At 41.7% G+C, this 21546-nt stretch overlaps 1 protein-coding gene across 4 annotated transcripts in view; it reads right to left on the reverse strand.

The window, feature by feature from the left end:
• The window catches only part of AMOTL1 (angiomotin like 1), a 210507-nt gene that overhangs the window by 13659 nt on the left and 175302 nt on the right, over nt 1–21546 (reverse strand). For all 4 annotated transcript variants that reach the window (XM_077484950.1, XM_077484952.1, XM_077484949.1 and 1 more), the window contains 4 exons: nt 10535–10680; nt 8767–8916; nt 2941–3131; nt 1994–2119 (listed from right to left, as the gene is read on the reverse strand). In XM_077484950.1, coding sequence (XP_077341076.1) covers nt 1994–2119; nt 2941–3131; nt 8767–8916; nt 10535–10680 — 613 coding nt within the window. The remainder of the gene's footprint in view (nt 1–1993; nt 2120–2940; nt 3132–8766; nt 8917–10534; nt 10681–21546) is intronic.

Raw genomic sequence — 21546 nt, forward strand, 5'->3', positions numbered from 1 at the left:
CAACATATTGGTATAATTGGAAACAATAAGACCCCTTTCACACTGAGGCATTTTTCAGGCACTTTAGTGCCACTTTGGGCTTCCACATTGGGCCGGGCGCTGGTAGGACGGGGAAAAAAAGTCCTGTAAGCAACATATTTTAAGACAAGTTAAACTCCTGCATATTCTATGGGCTCGCTGTCTGTAGGTTCTAAATATTCCTAAAGAAGTGGGTGGGTGCTGTACAAGTGATCATGTACAGTGCATCCAGAAAGTATTCACAGTACTTCACTTTTTACACATTTTGTTATGTTACAGTCTTATTCCAAAATGGATTAAAATGATTACCGTATTTTTCGGACTATAAGACACACTTTTTTTCCCCAGAAATATGGAAAGGCTTTGGCCTAGCTCCGGAGCGGTGGCCATCTTGGTACACCCGCCGTTTGCAATGTGATCGCTCCGTCAAATGATGCCGGTTCCTCTCTCCCCTCTGTGTACAGATCTGTACAGTGGATGGGAGAAACCGGATGGCAGCAGCGCTGTGGACTGCATCTGTAGTGCCCACAGGGCTACTCTGTGACAAGTGCAGTCACAGCCATCCATCCATACCCTGCCAATACTCTGCCATACCCTGCCAATACTCTGCCATACCCTGCCAATACTCTGCCATACCCTGCCAATACTTTCTATGGTAATGGTCACTCTGCATTTTCTATGGTAATGGTCACTCTGCATTTCAAGCAAAGGATGTGGATATTTATGAATATGTGATTTTATTTTGGTTTTTATTTGTAATACATTTTCAAAGATTTTAAGCAAACTTATTTCATGTTGTCATTATGGGGTTATGTTTGTAGAATTTTAAGGAAAATAATGAATTTAATCCATTTTGGAATAAGGCTGTAACATACCAAAATGTGGAAAAAGTGAAGTGCTGTGAATACTTTCCGGATGCACTGTAGCTAAACTCAAAATTAGAGTGGAACTAAACTACCCTCCAAGGTTGCAATGTCCATGAGCTCCCATGCCAGCACTGACTTCTTTGTCTGGCCTTCTTCTAGGATCTTCAGCCATTTTTATTGGCCATGCAAGGTTGTTAATTCATCCCAGCATCCGACATATGGATACAATATGAATTGTACACTGAGTAGTACATGCACAGCTTGGTGCATGTACACTTTTAAAAATGATTGTGAACAGACATGTAAGTATCCTTTTGTTGCAGAAAATAATTTTTTTATTTTTTTATTTTTTACAAAAGAGACATACTGCCTTTTTACAAACTTTAATTTCTATGTAAAGTTTCACTGGGCCTGTGTTCACGGGTATTTTGTTGATACCAAAACATCTCTACCCATACAAGTCAACTGGAATGCAAAAGCAGTTCTGCAGACCATCGAAAGGTCAACTACCAGTCAGAAGGAGGTTGGGGGGATTTACTAAAGGCAAATAGACTGTGCACTTTACAAGTGCAATTGCACTTATTTTCCCCAAAGCTTAGGTAAATTAGGTAAAGCTCTGCCGATTTCCATCATCCAATCATTAAATATTCCCTGTACCTGTTTGGGTATTCTTTACATAGTAAAGCTTCACCACATTAATTAAGCTCTGGGGAAAAAAAGTGCAGCTGCACTTCCAAAGTGCACAGTCTGTTTGCCTTTTATAAATCCACCTCACAGTGTAGGTCACGTGCACTTGGTAAGGAAATCAAAATCATCTAAAAGTATGCTGCAACTGTCCATCCACACAGGCCCTACAGGAAACCTGTTCTGAGGGGGAGATATGGAAGCGGCCATTGCTGACCTCCTTTTGATAAACACATTTGCATGTCTTTGGCTTCAATACTTTCTTAGTCAGGCCTGCACACATGTTGTGATCAGTGGTTCAGTAAGCACTGAAATCAAAGGATAACCATGACAGCTGGACCATTAGTATTTTCAGAAATAGATCGACAACGGTAGATGCCATGTTTCCCTTGTCACATTTATCTAGATTGTATTTCTGATCTTACGTGTGCTCCATGTCCTGAAACTTTCGATTAGCCTGAACAATCTCCTCTTCTTCATGCCACATCCGGACCTCCAGTGAGCTGTCATTGTGGCTTCCATGCCTTGAGTGGCTCATAATAGATGAATCTCTATCAAGATAAGGGTGAAGCAAACCATCAAATAAGCCAGTCAGAACAAAGTAATGTCGTTTTACAGTGCGGACAACAAACAATGTCAATCAGATCTGGAGTATTGTACAGCATTTTAACTTCAAGCAATGCAGAAGTTACTTAAAGCGAAATGTTACCCATAACAACTTGATAAAAACAAATTTTCTTTAGCAAAGACCATACATTCCACATGAATATGAATAATTATGCTACCAAAATGAGTGTGTGCTGTAAATTTCCTCCAGCAATGCTCCTATTTTTTCTTGCCGGAGGCTGCCATTTTACTGAAGCCCAGAGCCTCTGAACAGCAGTAAGTATTTAGGTTGTCAGCAGATCAGCTTCCAGTGGCTCTGTTTTTTGGCACAATATCAAAAAAAGTCTCTCTTGTTTTGTTTATAGCACAAAAAATAAAAACCGCAGGGGTGATCAAATACCACCAAAAGAAAGCTCTCTTTGTGGGAAAAAAAGGCCATAAATTTTGTTTGGGAGCCACGTCGCACGACGCGCAATTGTTAGTTAAAGTGACGCAGTGGCGAATCAGTGCTCTGGTCAGGAAGGGGGTAAAATCCTCCGGGGCTGAAGCGGCTAATAAATCAACCCCTTTGTCTATGGCCAGGACAGAAATGGTCCGAATAGATACTTCAAGTGACTTTATAAACACAAGAACAAGATATTTAATAAATGCTTTTTATAAATGTAAATACTACCGTACAGTATCACATAATCTAAAAATGTAGAATTACCCTTTACATCTGAATATTATCTATTATGAAATGAAGCAGAGGACAACATGCTCTTACTGCTGTGTTATGGCTGTAGTCGCGGCATCCATGGTGAAATGCCTCATGGCACTCTCTTCCAAGTACTTCTGTTCCCATTTGGTGGTATCTGCTTCTAGAGCCAAGATCGTCTCTTCCTTTTTCCGTAGCAAGTCCATGAGCGCGGGGGCACTGTACTCTCCATTGCTGGAAATCTGACAGCTTGCATGTCGCTATATAATAGAAAATGACAAGGCAATAAGATCCAATAACATTTTTTTACAGGTTCATTAAATTTGCTTTTTAGGTGAGAACCCTTCCTGTTATTCCCTCTCATAATCAGCAATGGTATGAGGGACCCAGTTACATAGTACATAGTAGGTGAGGTTGAAAAAAAGACCATAAAGTCCAACCTATGTATGTGATTATATGTCAGTATTACATTGTATATCCCTGTATGTTGCGGTCGTTCAGGTGCTTATCTATCTATCAATGCTCCCTACTGAGACCACCGCCTGTGGAAGGGAATTCCACATCCTTGCCGCTCTCACAGTAAAGAACCCTCTACGTAGTTTAAGGTTAAACCTCTTTTCTTCTCATATTAATGTGTGGCCACGAGTCTTGTTAAACTCCCTTCCGCGAAAAAGTTTTGTCCCTATTGTGGGGTCACCAGTATTTATAAATTGAAATCATATCCCCTCTCAAGCGTCTTTTCTCCATAGAGAATAAGTTCAGTACTCGCAACATTTCCTCATAACTAATATCCTCCAGACCCTTTATTAGCTTTGTTGTCCATCTTTGTACTCACTCCATTTCCAGTACATCCTTCCTGAGGACTGGTGCCCAGAACTGGCCAGCATACTCCAGGTGCGGCCGGACCAGAGTTTTGTAGAGCGGGAGAATTATTCTTTTATCTCTGGATCATGTTTGCCTGGTAGACTAAATTATTATCGGTCAATTTTAGAAAGGCTGTACTGTATGTGGGAAGAAGAGGACTCACAGGAACATGGAACATGGCGCTCGCCTAGATCCTGAATCCCTTGGGGTGCACAGCAACTGTTTCTTAAAGTGGAGTTCCACCCAAAAGTAGAACTTCCGCTTATCTGATGCCTCCCTCCCTTTAGTGCCACATTTAGCACCTTTCGGGGGGAGGGGGGAGCAGATACCTGTTTTTTGAAGGTACCCTGTCCCCACTTCCAGGAGACTGAGTCGTGGCGAATTACATCAGCAGCTCGGTCCTCCTCCCTCCCCTTCAGCCAGGCCAGTAACAGAGCGCAGTGCGCTTTGTGCATGTGCAGTAGGGACCCGGTCGTGAAGCTGAAAGGCTACAATGCCGTGTTCTCTTAAAAGCAATGGTGGCGGCAGCACCCGACCGGCTGATAAAAGACATCAGTTGCAGTGCCGACATTGCTGGAATCCAGGACAGGCAAGTGTCCTAATATTAAAAGTCAGCAGCTACAGTATGTGTAGCTGCTGACTTTACATTTTTTAAAGGGGTGGGTGAAACTCCGCTTTAACCACTTCAGCCCCCGAGCCCATTTTTCAAACTTGTTGTTTACAAGTTAAAATAATTTTTTTTGCTAAAAAATTACTTAGAACCCCCAAACATTATATATTTTATTTTTCTAACACCCTAGAGAATAAAATGGCAGTCGTTGCAATACTTTCTGTCACACCGTATTTGCACATTGGTCTTATAAGCGCACTTTTTTGGGAAAAAAATAAGACAACAGTAAAGTTAGGCTAACTTTTTTTATATTGTAAAAGATAATGTTATGCTGAGTAAATTGATACCCAACATGTCACGCTTCAAAGTTGCACACGCTCGTGGAATGGCGACAAACTTTTACCCTTAAAAATCTCCATATGCTGTTTAAAAAATGCTACAGGTTGCATGTTTTGAGTTACAGAGGAGGTCCAGGGCTCAAATTATTTATCTCACTCTAAAGATCGCGGTGATAGCTCACATGTGTGGTTTGAACACCATTTTCAAATGTGGGCGCTACTCACGTATGTGTTCGCTTCTGCATGTGAGCTCGGCGGGACGGGACGCATTTAAATATATTTTTTTCTTATTTATTTTACCTTTTATTTTTACACTGTTCTTTTTTTTTTTTTAAACCGTGTCACTTTTATTACTATTACAAGGAATGTAAACAACCCTTGTAATAGAAAAAAGCTTGACAGGACCTCTTAAATATGAGACCTGGGGTCAAAAAGATATATGCAATAAAAAAAATAAAAAAGTAATTTGAAAAAATAAATAAAAATGTTGCTTTATGAGCTATGGGCGGAAGTGATGTTTTGATGTCGCTTCCGCTTTGCATTGGTATGGAGCCGGGTGGGGGCCATCATGCCCTCACTCAGTTCCATACCACACAAGGAAGAGGACCTGATCGCCTTTGCTGTTCCCGATGGCCCCGCTAAGACTGAGACCACTTTTTATTTTTATTTAAAAATATATGGAAGAAAAAATTATTAATCCACGCCCATGTGGAAATGGTATAAACAAATACCTAATTCATCAAGTCCATATAAACAATATGTGTATAAAACACCGGTGAAGAGATGTAAAAATGTGTTGTGTGTTGTAAATTAAATGAAGTCCTACCGTAAACCAATCTTCATATATCCACCACCAAAAACGTAAAGATTGGCCGCTTATCAGATGTCTATGACCCCCCGTTACAGAAGGTCATAGAAAGCCTGCAACAATAGTGGATCTCCCAGATCCCTGCACAATCCCGAAGTTTTTGGTGGTGGATCGGTCACAGCACCTATATATGAAGATTCGTTTACGGATGGACTTCATTTAATTTACAACACATTTTTATATCTCTTCACGGGTGTTTTATACACATATTGTTTATATGGACTTGATGAATTAGGTATTTGTTTATACCATTTCCAAATGGACGTGGATTAATAATTTTTTCTTCCATATATTTTTGAATAATTAATATTATGTTTATTTTTGTTTTCTGATGAATGAGACATCTGTTCACTACATGTGGGATTATATACAACTAATCGATGTACTTAATCGTATTGTGATTTATAGTTGTAAATGACACAATTGTTAAGGTAATTTTTCACAAAATTTCCTGAGAATTTCTTCACATAACGTTTTGCACATTGTTAATTTGGGTTTAGCGCAGCTCTGTCGTTTTTTGTTTGTTTTTACTGTAAGATATGTTTATACAGTAGAGTTGCAGCTTCCCATATATTTTGTATATTAGATCTATCTTTTCTGCACTCTGGTGCGATTTTCTCCCTAGTGCAGTTCCTTTCCCTTTTTTATTACTGTTTACATTTGGCCAGCTGTGACTGGACACAGCTGATCACATGGTAAAGGGCCACTGTGATTGTCCTTTACCGTGATCAGCTGTGTCCAAAAGGACAAGATGGTTACAGAGCACACCCGATGCATGCACATTGGAGGACGTCCATGGATGTCCTCCTAGAACTGGAGAACCACACTGTAGCCATCTTTTGGCTATAGTGCAGACAGGAAGGGGTTAATACAATGATCTTTTCCTCTTGCAGCTTATGCTGGCATTGCTCTCCAGGCTGCTAGAAAGGTCCCAGGCAAAGTGCATCCGTTATTACTCCACCTGGGACAGGAGCCGGCACTACAGAGGAAGCATCGGCTTATGCAGCTTATGCTCCCTCCGAGGCCACCTGTTCCTCCGCTGCCGGCTTCATGCACTCTGATGCTTTGGGATGGCAGGTCAACAAGCCATTGATTGCGATCTGGGTTTGCTGACTCACCATCCTAGAGCATGGGCATGCGCTTCTGTGGTTTGAGGTCGTGGGCCACATCAGAGGGCTCTGCGGGCCACCCCTACTCTAAAGTAATCATCATCAAGTGTCAGTCTATTCAAAGGATGTATTTTACTTATAGGTGGACTGAAACCTGGTGGGCTAAGTCAGTCTCTGGTTTATATATCGTTTGGATGCTTCAAACTGAGATCTCCATAATTCTGACTCTGTTCCTGTTCATCTGGGAAGTCTGGTGGTTACCACCCACCTTTGTGCGTTTCAGCTCTGCCTACTGCATTCTCCATAATATAAGTAATAAAAAGTGTGCAGATGAATGAACACAGCTCAGAGATGTCACCATTATACTATAGTCCCTCCCCCATCAGTTGCTTACTCACCTCCTCTTTCATTTCCACCTCTCACATTCATTGTCTATAGCCCAACTTGTAAAAATCTAGTGCCTGTGTATATACACTAAAATCCCCTAGACTTGAATGAAATGTTGCTCCTGTAGTATGGGTACATCCCATTCAAGAGAAGAGAAACATGCCAAGACCTGAATTTAACAACCTTACTGCCTCTCATGAATTTTAGGGATGAATTGCTCCACTGTGGCTGGAACTACAGAGGTCGGTGAAGGCTTACTTAAAAACGTATGTGTTGCTGGTTAAGAATTTGAATGCCTGGCCACAGTTCAACTGTAAACAAATTACTCAAAGGTTAACTCATAGCAACAGTTTTACCCTATCTTTTTTGTTTGCTAAAACCATTCTTTGATGATATAACGCAGTCCTAGTTAGCTATGGTAATCAAATCGAACATAATTGTTTAATAAGTACAGAGATAATGTACAGCACAGCCCCTCTATTCGAACATCAAAGAGTTTTCAAATCCGACTGTCACATTTAAACTGATTAGCCTAATTTCTGAAGATCTAAGGCAGAAATGCTTTGTTTATTTCATGTATTCTGATTCTATATTCCATTTTACAGTAATGATCAGCTTTAATTAGGGATAATGGGCCTTATGGGGACATCTAGGTTAGGAGTCAATTGTTTCTGCTACAAAACTGATTGAGATTCGGGAACACTACTGGGAGAAGGAAGATAGGGCCTCATTCAGATACACATTTTTTTTGGTGTCTGTATCTGCCCCCATGGTGTTTATGGACACAGCTGCATATCAGAACTTGACAGTTGTGCAGGTTCAGGTGTCCTGTCCGAACATACACTGTCTGCATTGGGCGTTGTACACCTACTCTTGCATACCAAATTTTGACAAGTGTCTGCAAGACCACTGCATGTGCATCCATTTCCATAGGCTGCATGCGTGCAGCTGTGAATGGATGCAAATGTAAATAAAAATGCCTTTTGTATGTAAAATTGGTACCATGGCTCTGCCTGAATATTGATCTTCCTGTTCTGGAGATTTTTTTGCCAAAGCTCCTAAACTCAACTCCATAAAAGCCTATGTGGTTGATTTACTAAAGGCAAAAGACTGTGTACTTTGCAAAGTGCACAGTCAATTTGCCTTTAGTAAATCAACCTATATGTGTCCATGTACACATAGGCTTTTAACAGAGTTTAGGAGAGGTTGAAGGTTAGGGGGGCTTCAACCGCCTTCTCCTGAACGTGGAAGAATCCTGTTCAGGATACAAACATTTTGACTGCTGGCTGCAAACCGCAGCAAAATCGATGTGAGATTTTTCCCTATTTTGCGTTTTCACACAATTGGTGGTCAAAGTGGGCTATGTGTACATGAAGCCTTAAAACAGTAAGCCCAAGAAACACCGGTCTTTCCCCTCCCACTGCTTCTGAAAGCGATCCAGCGGCTAATTAGCCATGGTGACTGATTTAATGGGAAAGCCAGTTGTCGGCTGAAAAAATAAATAAAATATCAGGGTTATGACCAATAGCTTCAGCCATAACCTTGGTAAACTACTTGCAAGCCACAAGGTATAATTTTGTATTGTGGTTGCCAAATGGTTGAACTGGATAATATCTTGCAGGCTTGCCAGTATAATTTGCAGACTGCTTCATATTTGTACCCCAATCTGTAGATGGCACAAAAGTCACTTGCCTGTCACCCTGCATAGATGCCCTTTACCTGCTGCATTCTCAGAGACTCCAGCTCTTTCTCCAGCCTGGTCCGTAGCCGCCTCTCTAGATGCTCTCTCTTCTCCCCTGCTGCCTGGAGCTGGGTCAGGGCTTGCTGCAGCTTCTCCACCTCCTCCACGTACACCTGCTTTTTACGCAGCTAGAAGGGAAACAAGAGAGCTAATATCCCAATTCAGTTCAATATCCACAACAAATAGAACAACTGGTGAAATGCCTAAGCAGAAATGTGTTGTTCCCCCATTTAGTAAGCTAATATTAGCATTCCAAAAGGCAAAAAATAAATGAGTAGCTAATGTCAAAAAAGAGTTTAGTTACATGACCTGCATTCAACGTGTGACATCAGAGGGCCACTAAATAATCCCTAATAGGGGCGCACATACCTTCTATTCTTATACAATCCTTCTTTGTCCACCAATATTTACTTGAGGTTTAGCAATATGGTTCCCATGTCTTCTTATAAGAAAACCATGGAGCTGACTGTAACTAGCTGATGAGGGAGACAAAGCCAGCAATGACCACCCCCCAACATGAATTATGTGTCCCTTAACATATACTTTGTATAGCAATTCCTATAATAACAGTGTCTACATATTAAAGCCTAAGTTAATTTATTTTTATTTTTAATCAGCACAAGGGTTGGTACTTACATTTACAAGTATCCCTTTGTGCTGGTGCTGGCTGTCCTAGTTAAAATCTTCACTTGTGGCTGTGGGTAGGGGGAGACAGTAAAAACAGGCAGTTGAGCTGCAATGGCAGCCAGATGGGGGTGTACACATCGAATAGTCACAATGCTTTGCTTTAAAAATTAGCACCCCCCCCAATTGCCTTAGGCAGGTAGTCCCACTGCTGAATACAGCCCATTCAAGTAAGTGGTATGGCATTTACAGGGTTAAAACTGGCAGTCAGAAGGTGACATATCACCTCCTCCCCATCTGTCAAATGCCTCTGAAAAGCTAAGCACCACAAATTGCTTTTCAGAAATCTGGCAATATAAGCTGCAAGTCTAAACGTAGCCTGGGCATTGCTGCAACTTAAATTAGGAAAATAAATGCACCAATAAACTGATTTTTATTTAGGTCCCCTTCTGACCTATACGTTGTGATACAACATGGTATACGCAAAACACAAGTGCCATGCGTTACCATGTGTTACAGTGTGGTTCATTTAGGCTGGGTTCACACTAGTGTGAATTGGATGTGGGTTTCCCTCCGCATCCAATTCGCATTACAGAAGATTGTGACCGACTCTCTATGGATTCGGTTCACACATCTCCATGGCCGCTGCAGAGCGCACTGCACAGAAGTCCTGTGGCGTCTTTGGCTCCATTTCAGTCCCAAATTCAAGCAAAAATTCGGCCCTGGTTCTTCCCAGGAAACGGAGACGCTTCGGACCCCTGCTGCGAGCCGCATCCGGCAGCAGTGTGAACCCAGCCTGAGAGTGGTACACCCCCAATGCAAAAATACCGCTGCTGCCAATGGACGTATGCTGCAGAGCATCACAGCACACATATTGGGCTTTGTGATAAACTATAATAAAAAAATGCTTTTTCGGCTAGAGGCTACTGGCAATGCAAGTTAAAGCATAAAATACCGCATGTAAACACAGGTCTTAAGGGGCCCTTAGTATAGTCACAAATAAAATAACTGCTGATGGATACAAAGGAGTATATAACCTGATATCACACAATGTGCTGGTGAATTTTAAGCCTGCCCTTCTCCAGCAGAAATCTGTAAAAATAGAGCTTGTCCCGGGGTTACCTCTTCTTCCAGTTTGATGACTTTGGCCTGGGCATTACTCAGAGCCTGCTCTAAGATTTCAATGTGCCTCCTCTGATCCTCATTGGTAGTGCGCAGTGCTGCCAGCTCGCGCTCCAGGCTCTCCATCTCCTTCAAGTGCTCTTTGTCTAAAAAGGGGAAGAAACACAGAAGAGTTTCTCTCAGAATCCTGCTTGGAATTTGGGCCCCGGTCCAACTCACCTCTGGCACCAGCCTGAGGGGAGAGAGAAAACAGAGCGAGAGCGCTGCAGATGTGGAGGTGACTATAGGCCTTGTGTGTTTCCTCGGCCGTCGCCTGGTGAGCATCAGAAATAAGCAGCGCCGGGCCAGACTCTTGCGAGGACCCATGCTGCTTTCTGACATGTTATTTAAAGAGGAACCATAGCGTGTTTTTAGCGAATATTCATTTTCTGATGTTACTGGAGATTTCCACGACACATCCCTTTTGATGTGACTTTTTACAACATGGAACCTGACTGAACAACTGCTGAGAACACGGAATCAGTCACCTAGTGCTTGTGTCAGCCCATGCACACGGCATATACTCTACATATTAAACATCTTCTTGGATGAGTAAAAAAACACATCAACAGATTGAATAAAACACTTCAAACAGGCCATGGTGTTTTTTATTGGAGTTACCCAGTTCAATTAGTACAACATCATATATTATAACCAAAAGACTATCTATAGCGGTACAGGCCCAAAATTTTAAGAAGTAAATCTACAACCCAAGGCCACTAAGCTGCATTCTAAACACTACTCACTAATAAACAACTGAACAGGAAATACAGTGATTGAAAAAAGTATTCATACCCCTTGAAATTTTCCACATTTGGGATGTTACAACCAAAAACGTAAATATATTTTATTGGGATTTTATGTGATAGACCAACACAAAGTGGGACATAATTGTGGAAGGAAAATGATAAAAGGTGTGAAAAGTGTGGAGTGCATTTGTATTCAGTACCCTTTACTCTGATACCCCTAAATAAAATATAGTGGAACCAATTGCCTTCAGAAGTCACCTAATTAGTAAATAGAGTCCACCTGTGTATAATTTTATCTCAGTATGAATACAGCTGGTTTGTGAAGCCCTCAGAGGTTTATTAGAGAACCTTAGTGAACAAACAGCATCATGAAGGCCAAGGAACACACCAGACAGGTCAGGGATAAAGTTGTGGAAAAGTGTAAAGTAGGGTTAGGTTATAAAACAAAATATCGCAAGCAATGAACACTCACGGAACACTGTTCAATCCATCATCCAGAAATGAAGAGCATGGCACAACTGCAAACCCACCAAGACATGGCCGTCCACCTAAACTGACAGGCCGGGCAGGGAGAGCATTAATTATAGAAGCAGCCAAAAGGCCCATGGTAACTCTGGAGGAGCTGCAGAGATGCACAGCCCAGGTGGGAGAATCTGTCCACAGGACAACTATTAGTCGTGCACTCCACAAATCTGCCCTTTATGGAAGAGTAGCAAGAAGAAAGCCATTGTTAAAAGAAATCCATAAGAAGTCCTGTTTGCAAAAAGCCATGTGGGGGACACAGCAAACATGTGGAAGAAGGTGCTCTGGTCTGATGAGACCAAAATTGAACTTTTTGGCCTAAAAGCAAAACGCTATGTGTGGCAGAAAACTAACGCTGCACATCACCCTGAACACATCATCCCCACCATTTCAGCAAGTTATACATTTAAAAATTACATTTTAAACAATTGTTCAGAAAAACTTTAGGGACAGATTGGTTTAAAAGTGCAATAACATGCAATGTACCACCCAAGCCTTAAGATCTTTAACCCTTTGTTAGGACACAAAAGAGATTGCATAATCTGGTACAGCTCTACAAACCAATCAACTTCCAGGTTTTTTTTGTTTGTCAAAGCTTAATTGAACAAGCTGAAGTTAGAAGCAGATTGGCTACCATGCAGAGCTGCACCAGATTTTGCTCTCTCCAGTTTTATTAAATCAACCCCTACAGTATGCACACCTAGTCAGGGCTGGTGCTGTCTAGGGCGCCCGGCCACTGGGGTTTCTACTCTCTTCTCTCTGCAGCAAGCAACTAAGTCTCAGCATCAGCAGGCAGCTGTTGCTCCATTCACACATAGTGTCAGAGGTGCAGTGGCGGCGGAGGACTGTGTCTGGGTCCCGACTCCTGAATGAATTGAAGCAAGCAAACATTCATTGATGGGCACTGGAAGGCTGCATTGATGGGCGCTGGTGAAGCTACATTTGACGGGCGCTGGTGAGGCTACATTTGACGGGCACTGGTGAGGCTGTATTTGACGGGCGCTGGTGAGGCTGTATTTGACGGGCGCTGGTGAGGCTGTATTTGACGGGCGCTGGTGAGGCTGTATTTGACGGGCGCTGGTGAGGCTGTATTTGACGGGCGCTGGTGAGGCTGCATTTGATGAGCGCTGGAGAGGCTACATTTGACGGGTGCTGGTGAGGCTGTATTTGACGGGTGCTGGTGAGGCTACATTTGATGGGCGCTGGTGAGGCTGTATTTGACGGGCGCTGGTGAGGCTGCATTTGATGAGCACTGGAAAGGCTACATTTGATGAGCGCTGGAAAGGCTACATTTGACGGGTGCTGGTGAGGCTGCATTTGATGAGCACTGGAGAGGCTACATTTGACGGGTGCTGGTGAGGCTACATTTGATGGGCGCTGGTGAAGCTACATTTGATGGGCGCTGGTGAGGCTACATTTGACGAGTGCTGGTGAGGCTACATTTGACGAGTGACAATTTTCAGTTAAAGCGACACAATGCAGTATTGCAAAAAAATGGGCCGGTCAGGAAGGGGGTAAATTCTTCCGGGGCTGAAGTGGTTAACTTATAAACAGGGTTTTTTCCCAGAAAAACAAGAAAAATAAAAGAAAAAGATTTGCAATAGGAAAGATAGCCTACCTGTTAGCTAAGGGAAAAAAAAACATAAATATTAAGAAAAAAATTTAATTAAGGAAATATAAATATATCTAAATTTATATTCTTTTTAATTTTGAGTAGAGTATGGTTAAAACATGTCAGAAAAGTTTTGCACTGTCTATTTCCTGTTTGTTAGTGAGTTTCCCTCACTTCCTGTCCTGAAAAGTTAGCAGACCATAGATTGGTCTTTTTTTTCCCTTCAAGAAGTGGGTTGAACAAAATAAAAAATGACCCAATTCCTCCATCCACACATTCGAAAGGGAATCCTCCCCACTGAGTCACTGTATTCTAACAGTGGGGAGACTTCCTCGCCGTCAGAATACATTGAACAGTGCTGCCAGCTATGGCCTGTGGCACTGATCAAGCAAAAAGATACCGGTATATAGACTTTGAACGACTTCTGTAAAATCAGCCTGCCCTTATATGGATCGGAATTTGGCTGGTCCCTGCTGAACCAGCTGAATTTAACCTGCACAGGTATCTTCATTGGAAGGTTTCTCCTCCTTTCCTGTTGTGGTTACAACTGTGAAATTTGCATTTCCAAAATGTTATTGTCTTGTGTCAGTGTTCATTAACACAAATAGACAGGAGGAATCTCACTAGGGGGACAACAGAATCATCAAATGGCCTGCCTGGTTGAGGAGAGTATAGAACCCAAGGTGGTGAGCCAGGGAAAGAAGTCCTGCTGGAGGGGATGAAGTCTGCTCTCGGAGAATCCTGGTACTTCCTTTGGATGAAGGAGTGTGAAGGAGTCTTGAACCTATGTTGTTGAAGGTATCTGAAGCCCTAACCCTCACTCCCTGTGAGCCAGTGCAATAAATATTTGAAAAACACTGAACTGACCGGTGCCCTTTGTGGTCGTAAGTCTCTATTGCGGCCATGGATCCACCTTTGGGTGATGTCAGTCCACCCCTGCCGCTAGGGGTATTTCCTTTCTCCATCCAGGAGGGTCACTACACTTATTAACTTTAAATTTATCATGTAATATGAGGACCTGCCTAAACTATTCATTCAAACTGTAATAAATTAGATAGGGCCCTGCAATACATAGTTATTAGTAGATCTAAAGGAGATTGTACAGTCAGATTGTAAAATGTCTGGTGAGCTTTAGGCAGCCCATAGATGAGCAGGATAAATGAAAAAAGACTTTATTCTCCCATCCATACATGCAAGGTGGATGGGGGAATCCTCCATGCTGAACTACTGTACTCTTCCCTGCTGTCAGAATACAATGATCAGCGATGCCAGCTGTAGCTTGGCAGGTCGACCTCCGTGCAACTTCCCTGCCCATACATAGATCGAAATTTAGCAGGTCCCTGCAGAACCAACTGAAGTTCGATCCAAAATATGGCTGGCTTTTACAGAAGAACCTATCTGCCCCCCATTGAAGTCAATGGTGAGTCCATAGCAACATCCCAGCTTTAGAAAAGGCCGCCCTTTGATCCCTACATTGAAACGAGCCAAACAGAAGGAAAGTATTTGGCTGCACATTAGAGAGCGGGCCTTCTATTGCCTGAACTCTGTTTTGTCAAGTCTAATTACATACTGACATTTCATATTGTTTCTCTGTTCATTCTGTCCAGTCAACACTGTGAAATGCGAAGTAATTAACTGTGCTGGAGGCGGCTCCATTGTAATCAGAAGAGCATTCAATCAAGGGGCTAATGAAAAACTCTTCAGACTCATTCTGCCTTGTTACTGGATAGAAAACCTATACAACATTAATGAAAGGAGGTGGGAAGGGGGGAAAGTAAACATGTTGTGGTGGGACAACTCTGCCACAGACGTATGTAAAGAAAGTGACAATGGTGCCGGCTCATCTGGTTCTAATTGGGGGAATGTCTGCTGTACACAAGATTACAGGGAGAGCTTCTGAGATAACAGTAGCTGGAATGTGGACGGTTCCAATATACCAGAGGTAGGCAACCTCGGCCCTCCAGCTGTTTTTAAACTACAAGTCCCATGAGACATTGCAAGACCCTAACAATCACAGGCATGATTCTTAAAGGCAGAGGCATGATGGGAGGGCCGAGGTTGCCTACCCCTGCAATATACTACCACAGACAGTTAGTAAGGCAGATTAAAGCCAGCCATACATGGATCAAAATTCAGCCAGTTCAGCAGGTATTGGACGAATTTCGATCCATGTATGGGCAGGCTGGTTGTACACAAGTCGATCTATCAACTTGATCAATGATCAGTGCTGCCGACTATGGTTGGCAACATTGATGGTTGAATTCTGACGGCGGCTGTCAGAATACAATACCACAACAGAAAGGATTCCCTGACCCACCGCAAATGTGTGGATGGGGGAATTGGCTAATTTTTTTCCTTCAATTATAGTTGAATGAAATAAAATGAATCATGTATGGCCAGCTGGCCATACCGGTTCGATTTTTGTTGGACCATTTGTACAATCACACAGCACATTTAACCCACGATTGGTCTCCAGCCACACTCTGGATTGCCATCTAATAGAAATCCTCATCTAATGTCTAAAGATGCCCTAAAAGTGCCTAAATATGTGCGTTATCTTTAGAGAAAGTTAATTTTAGGCTCATAATCACTAGCTGATGTCTGGGTTGCCATTTGGGGCCAACAAATATTTGTTTCATATATCTGAGAGTCAGGAAAGCAAGGTGACCATGCAACAAAGATGACATTTGTCCTGTTCATTCATTTTATGACCAGATGGAACTATGATCTTATGTCTATGGCCAGTGTACGACAACTATGGTCAATCACTATCATGGAACAGAGCGAAAACCTGGATTAGAGAATCTTGTGCAGTTGCTAATGTTGCCTGGCATTGAAACTGTCTGCATATGGCTCTCCCTTCCTCCTCTATTGACCTACACAGGAGCACTCATGCCATTACAATAGTCAAGGTAGGCTAGGATAGAGAAGTGTTGGGAGTGGCCAGTTCATGCTCTCTAAATGAGTAATTACTGTACATATTTATCCAAAAGAATGACAGAATACCTAAACAATCATAATTCAGCAATGAGTAATAATAAAGTTATTGGGATATTTAGCGCTATTGCTCCAAAATCAGCTGCCAGTGTCATTTAGCATCCAAGTATAGCCAGATACTGATAGAAAGATGGTTAAGTAATAAGATACGTGAAAGACTGTGGACTGGAATAAAAACTGATAGTCTCCAGTTCCAGAAACTGGGTGAGGGTTGAGAAGTAGTTAGACAGCACACCATCCCCAGGCAGATGTCCTGATTACAACTTCCACCAATCAAATGACTCCATAGTGCATATGAACAGCTCTAAGTCTACCACAACTGAGAGCTGATGAGGTTCATATGGTCACCTCCTGGAATTCATTACTTTTCAATTGGTCTCCAAGGCTGGACTGTGTCATCTGAATGCTAATTCTGACAGATGTTGGTAGCTTTTCTTTCCAATTTGGGTTTATTTACTGTGATTCTGCCACTAGGAACAATCATCCCATTTGAAAACAATCGCTTGTAAATCACCCATGTAGTGTGGGTTCCAACACAGATAACTAATTTGTAAGAAAAGGGTTATATTTTTTATAATCATGGATAGAGTTACATTTCACTTGGGCCTGAAACTAAACGCACCCAAACCTAAATGTGAAAATACAGAGCCCTTAAACTGTATTTTAAAATGTAACCTAAAACTTAAAATTGAATGCTAGGCAAAGCAAATGTAATTGTTTGACAATGCCTTGCCTTACCCGAGTTTGACCATGATAGCTGTAACAGTGCTACCGATCCTTCCCAAAACCCCAATAAGGTACGGATTCCCTCTTTGCACAACCAGTCACTGTTGCCCAGTGTCTATGAACAGGCAATAAGTTGTGAAACAACCATGCTGTAGTTAAGGTATGTGGCCATTATGCGGTTACAATGGTGGGGGTGGAGCCCATCAATGCTTGTTACCACGATTTGTGGCCAAGGTGGTGGTGACTAGGATGTAGTGTTCAATGCAGCACATGGAGACACATCGGAAGAGACATGTGGTACCACACAGAACCCTCCCCTTGTGACACCATAGGTCTTTTTCTGTTTATTTTTTTCTAAATTCACTCTTTAAATAAAATAAAAGAGCATGGAAAGAAGGACTATTGGAATATTTATTAGGTGATCATTGAGGGTGGGCAGCACATTGGCTTAGTATTTTGCACCTTTACCTTGCAGCAGTGGAGTCCCCGACTCAAGTCCCAGTTAGCATACGATTTGCATGGCGTTTGCATACTGGTTGGTTAATTGGCGCTGGTGTGATATTTCACAGAGTTTGCCCATGATGGCTGGCTCACCAACAGTACTTAAAGCACTTTGAGTTCCCAGGGAAAAAAAAACATAAAGAAATATAAATTTATTTAAAAAAATTGCTTTAACAAAACTTAACCATATCCCTGACCTAAAGGTGAACTCCAGGCAGATATAAAAACTGTATTAATACAAATCAAGCATTATTGCTTTTCATAATGCTCTCGTTCTCACTTTGCTTAGAAGAGGAAAGAGCAGAGGGATGACCCCATCAGTATTCTGTTGCTCCTTTGCTGCCCAATCACATGATGGAGTAGGCTAACAACCAAGCTATATTTAATAAATGAAGTGGAGAAAAGTGAGGTTTCTTTCTGTCTGAGAGGGATGTTTAGCAAAAAGAGCGGCTGAACCAAATTACAAAAACGTTAGCAGGCCAATCACATATACTGTATGTATTTCAGCTGTGTATTTTGTTGTTAGCCTAGATTTCGGACTTAACCAACATGTAACCGTAACCTTCAAAGTGAACGCCAATAAACTTGAAAATTCTTCTTTCAGTGGGAGAACGCAAGGGTTGACTGCTCTTTTAGGTCTAGCGGGCATGGAAAAAAAAGATTACCCAATCCTCTAATCCTCCATCCTCTAATCATAAATGCTGCTAGACCAGTCCTAGCAGGAGGGGACAGTCCACCACCGAAGCATGGGGCAGAGCTATCTACCAGGGGAGCAGAGGACCAGGTAGCTAAAATTGTTTTTTCTCTCCCCTAGACCTGATCAAGCAGTTAACACTTGCATTGCAGGCAACACCCTGGCATTGGGCTTTAACCTTACTGGGTAGAAAGTATTGCAGATCTGCAATGAACAGTGTTGTACCTTTGGTGTAGAATCCAGCTGCTTCCTTTTCACAGTGCTTTATAATTTTCCTTTACTTTTTAGGGATCTGCAAATAACAGAACGGACATTTTTTCCTCCAGCCCGTTACCTGGTGACTCTAAGCTTAGTCACTTTTCCAGGCCCAGTATTTACAAAATGTTTTTTACTGCCAAGTTATGAGTCACACTGTACTTCCCCCCCCCAACAAACTGGCTAAAAGATTATTCCTTACTGGAATCTCATCATACCAGGTCTATGCATGGAGAGTCATATGAGCTGTCACATGACCTTCACAGTCTTCTGTCATATGACTTTGGTTAGTTCATTAAACACTCAACAAATGAATCCAATTTAAATGTTAAAATCATTTTGTCTGAATGGAGCATTCTGTTATGGTGTTCAGAATTTCTGAGCAGGAAGCTGGCACTGCAGATGTCCCTCTTAGTGTACGTGATCGCATAAATGAATCATTCGATGAAAGTTAATTGTGTTAAAATTTCTTTTTTTTTGTTATTAAATTATACCACTGCTACCATAAAGGGAATTTCCATGCGCAGCACTGCATGTGAAAGACAGACAGAGTTAGTTCTTGGACAATCCTTTTTAAAATCATAAAGCCTTTCGGGTATTTTGGAGGAGCGGTGCCACCTGTACTATTCGCTGTCAATCAAGCTGTAATTACAGAATAATTTATTACTTTATTAATCCCAAAGGGAAATTGTTAAATTAGATTAGTAATCCAGGGAAACACGTAAGGCACACAAACAACTTAAAAGTTAAAATACTCATATAAAACTCATATTTTTCCTTGCCTGGTTCCTCCTTCCACTCCTCATTACATTTTTAAATAAAACCCTTCTGTTTTTATTACATACCTCATTGTGGACTAAATGATGTGATCACCATTTATTGTAAACAAATAAATGTTGCTGCACCTACCCCTTTAAATGTGTATAGTGATTATAGTATAATCTCTTGCGATAAAAATAAAAGTGTAAACATACACAATCAAAAACTTCTTTGGTGTCCCAATGGGTGTACCGCTGATAAACATAAAGGTAACACTTCCTTAGTGTCTCAACAGGTGTACTACACAATATATGTATAGTAATAAACTGATCACATCCAAACTATAGTGTATAAAATATTAAAATAAAAATAAATCCAACAAAAATGATTGTGTCCTTCGCAATCCAAATTGTAATATAGTTCGTAATACACTTAAATGATGCAGATTTGTAAGAAAAATATTCAGTGACTCCATTATCGTTCAATATTGTGCTCACCTCCACATTTGATTGTCATGCCCAGGTTAAATCACGCTTTCCCCACGTTGGGGTACAAGAAATAGGCTCCTCCGTACTCCTCCAATGGACTCCTAGATGTCCTGGGCTGCTTCACACATTCCTTTAAATCTGCAGTCCAGCCACTGCATATAAACTCATGTGACAGAATGCATCCTCATGGTGTAGTAAGTAGTATAAAATGTTTATTAAAAAATGTCAGCACTTACATATTAGTTAAAAACCAAAAGCTGTATAATAATTGCAGCGGGGCTTGGAGACAACCGCGTCACTTTTGGTTTCCCGGAACGTCACCTGGCTCCAGCCAATGCGTGTCGTCACGGTCATGTGACTTCCTCAGGGGTCTCATATTTTTAATAAAAGTTTTATGCTACCTAGTACACTATGAGGATGCATTCTGTCGCATTAGTTTATATACAGTGGTGGGAACATGGATTTAAAGGGCCATACACTTGAATGTGTGAAGCAGCCCAGGACATCTAGGAGTGCATTGGAGTACAGAGGAGCCTATTTCTTGTACCCCAATGTGGGGAAAGCGTGATTTCACCTGGGCCTGACAGGTCTTACATGGAGGTGAGTGCAATATTGAACTCTCCTCTATGTTATCTTATCAGTACATGTACACAGAGTTGTTTATAGTAGTTTGTAGGCAGTTGAGTTCAGAAGCATTTTTTTTTTTAAAGCAAAAAAATGCGTTTAGGTCAAATGTTCAGAGGCAATTGAAACGACAAATGCTTGTAACAGCTTGTAAATGCGTCTAAACGTTTATAAGCGTTTTTGTTGGGAAATAATTTCTTACCATTTGTAATGGTAAAAATAGTCTTTCTAGATCCATTGAATATTGTGGGCTTTTGGGGGGGGGGGGAGAGAGAGTATTTTCCCATTGCAAATGGTCACAAATTCCTTATTCAAAACGCTTCTAAACAAAAACACTCATTAACACCCCTACATGCAGCATGTAAAAGTGGCAAAACTGATGTTTTTTCATGATGGTTACTAGCTGTCAGGTTACATAGTTTAGAAGAGGTTATCAAACATCCAGTGTACATGAAGTCTAAGGCTCCGTGCACACTGGGCTTAAAAAAACTCCAGTTCACTTGGCAGAAAAAAAACGCTCATAGGAGAGTTATGTTTTTTCCTGCCAGTAAGCTCCAATCAGAAACGCAAACCAGAAGGTTTTTTTTTCCTTCCTGTGTTCACACATAATACTGATGCGGCTCCCAGCAGGGGTCTTGTGCGCCCTGGTTCACCGTTTCAGGTCAGATTTTAGCACAAATTTTTGGGCTGAATTCGGACCTGAAACAGACCACAATATGCACAGAGCTCCTGTTTAAATTTGCACTGGATCCAGAGCAGAGATATGTGAACCGGCTCCATAGAGAGCCAGTCAAAGTCTCCTGCTATTGAGAATTTGGTGCGGGGAACCAGCAATAAGATCACAATGGGGTGAACCCAGCCTCAATGTTGAGCTCAAAATATGCCTGTAATCATCCAAATGTGCATGGACATATGGGATAACATTGAGTAGCTTCTACAGGCAGGACACGAAACTCCTGCAGAAGCAGCAATTTATAAGCCAGTGCGCGTGGAGCCTAAGGAAGTTTTACGTTTATGTTTATCAGCAGTACACTCATTGGGACACC

This window comes from Lithobates pipiens, unplaced genomic scaffold, assembly GCF_037356315.1.
Source record: "Lithobates pipiens isolate NorthernLeopardFrog02 unplaced genomic scaffold, aLitPip1_a1.2 Scaffold_17, whole genome shotgun sequence".
Taxonomy (NCBI): Eukaryota; Metazoa; Chordata; class Amphibia; order Anura; family Ranidae; genus Lithobates; species Lithobates pipiens.